We start from the raw sequence: 2,354 nt of genomic DNA, 5'->3' as shown, positions 1-2,354 counted from the left end.
TGAACCTCGCGAAGAAAGCTCGAGTCTTCCTTCAGTGCGTTCTCCATCAGCTCCACGAGTTTGAGAAACTTCGGGTGGTCGTACTCGAAGCGGCGCCCGTGGGTGAAGGAGGCGATGACGTTGCTCACCGCTTTGTTCATGAGGTTGTTAGGGTTAAAGGGGCGTCCTGGTAGGAGGGTTCCGTGTCACAGGCGCCCCTCGGCCCGGCCCTGCCCCGCGCCCCTCGGCCCCAGTTCTCACCGTCCTGGGCTTCGAAAGCATCGCAGAGGCAGGCAGCCTCCTGTGTAACCCACTCCTCCAGAGATTTCTTGCCCAGACCGAAGTTGCGCAGTGTGGACACGGAGAAGCGCCGCTGCTCGCGCCACGCGTGGCCATAGCGCGCCATGATCAGACCTGGGGGGCGCGGGACCGTGGGTACAGTTCCACCAAGAAAACATCCAGAATGGGCTTTGGCCCCTCAGGCTAGCCTGGTACAAGCCCCGCCCTTCCCGCCCCCAGCCCAGGGCAGGCTCCGCCCCCTAATGCTAGCCTGCTACAAGCCCAGCCCTTCCCGCATTCAGCCCAGGGCAGGCTCCGCCCCCTAATGCTAGCCTGCTACAAGCCCCGCCCTTCCCGCATTCAGCCCAGGGCAGGCTCCGCCCCGGGCAGGCTCTGCCCCCACCCGCTACAGCCCAGCACTGAAAAAGCCCCGCCCAGACACCAGCCAAGGATTCTTCCCGCCATGTCGCACCTTTGTCTGGCACCTAGCCTGCAATTGCTTGTCCACACCTGTGGTTGGGATTGTCTTCAGCCCGTCCACCTGCCTGTCCACCTGCCTACACTGTAGGCACTTCGTGCCCTGGGGCTCGCCCCGCCCTGTCCAGGTGGCGTGACTTGCCTTGGGCTCGAGGCCCGAATCCTAGGTGCTCAGTGATGGCCATGTGCGGTCGGTCGGACGTGTCCTCACCGCGAAGCACCAGCGCCTCGCGCACAGCCTCCAGCCCACTGAGCACGACCACTGGAGTCCAGGCCAGCTGTAGGCTGAACACGTCCCCGAAGCGGCGCCGCAGCTGCAGATGGAGGGCAGGGGGCTGTCAAGACGCGTGCCTGCACCGTGGTGGGACGGTTCTCAGAGTGCAAACTTGGTGGAACCATCTTGCTACTAGCTGCGGGTCAAGGACGAAATGTCGCTTGGTGACCCCGGGATCATATAGTCTCCAGATCGAGGACCTCACTTGAATCCCACTCACTGCCCAGCTATGATTTTGCAGGTCAGCCAAATGATCCGTTAACCCCACGAAGCGTTTTACAGATCAGAAAAAGGTGAATAGAAGGCCTAAAGTACAGGAAGAGATTGGGTCGGAGTCATTGCCCCCCTCGCTCCTGTTTTCAGAGCTGTCACTACCCATCCCTCACCCCCCTCATTACCAAGGCCTTTTTTCCTGAATTCATCAGACTTGGGTTTTGCATAATTTGTGTCATGTTTTGGAGGAAATCCTGCAACAGAGTTCCAGCCTGGTCTTCAACCCTCTGCAATCCACCTCCTATTTTTCAAAAACATCTAAACAAACCATTGGGCGCCACTCTAATTCATTTCCTTAGGAAGCCTCCCTAGCCTGCTTGTCTTCTGGACCAGCTTCTTCTCCTTCATGTGGGTTTCCCCAACACCCACTGTCAGGTGCTGAGGGGTGTTCAGGTCACTGGTGCCCCACCCCACCTGCCTCACCTGGTTTATGCTGTGTGGCATGTCCTGGAAATCCAGCTGTAGCAGATTGCCCAGTCCAGGAAGAGGCACAGGGCCTGGAGGGTAGCGGGCAGCCCAGCGAGCTCGCCGGTGCATCAGATCCACCAGGAGCAGGAAGATGGCCAAGGCCACAGCCAAGGTGGTCAGGGCCTCCCCAGTCAGCAGCCCCATGGTGCCTCACTGCCTGCAGGGCTCCTCTGCTGGGCTGAGTGGTAGCGCAATCCAGCTTCCTAGGATCAGACCTGAGGCACACCACATGCAAATGGCTCTTCCAGCCTGCCTGGAATTATATAAAGGGTCAAAGACGGCCTTTGTCCTCCACTCTTAGCTAACTGCTGTGGATCAAATGTCTGCACTGATGAAGCTGCGAGGGAGGAGCCTGTCCAATTGCGGGTGGGAGGAGACTCAAGAATTGGGCTCTGCCTCCCTGGCACTAACTTCCCAGCACTGCAGAATACTGCAGGCACCTGGGCTGTGAGGAAATTGAAGAGGCACCTTCTCATCCCTCCTCTTCCATGTGACTCTCCACACTCTGATGTCTACAATCTGATCCCCAGGGCAGATTCTCACCCTTTCCATCCCTCATCTGTCATGTCCTAGAGTGGTCCTTAGGGTGGTCTCTGTCATTTGC

At 58.7% G+C, this 2,354-nt stretch overlaps 1 protein-coding gene across 1 annotated transcript in view; it reads right to left on the bottom strand.

Annotated features, from left to right (window-relative positions):
• LOC102818654 (cytochrome P450 2D17-like) overlaps positions 1-1,894 on the bottom strand; it is a 3,884-nt gene extending 1,990 nt beyond the window's left edge. The window contains exons 1-4 of the mRNA XM_006866912.1: positions 1,706-1,894; positions 878-1,049; positions 241-393; positions 6-166 (exon numbers count right to left, since the gene is read on the bottom strand). Of these exons, the coding sequence (XP_006866974.1) occupies positions 6-166; positions 241-393; positions 878-1,049; positions 1,706-1,894 (675 nt within the window). The remainder of the gene's footprint in view (positions 1-5; positions 167-240; positions 394-877; positions 1,050-1,705) is intronic.
• Between the last annotated feature and the right edge of the window lie 460 nt (positions 1,895-2,354).

The sequence above is a fragment of the Chrysochloris asiatica genome, unplaced genomic scaffold (genome assembly GCF_000296735.1).
Source record: "Chrysochloris asiatica unplaced genomic scaffold, ChrAsi1.0 scaffold00097, whole genome shotgun sequence".
In the NCBI taxonomy this organism is placed as follows: Eukaryota; Metazoa; Chordata; class Mammalia; order Afrosoricida; family Chrysochloridae; genus Chrysochloris; species Chrysochloris asiatica.
The sequence above is the reverse complement of the archived record's forward strand: the minus strand, read 5'-3'. Positions and strand labels throughout refer to the sequence as shown.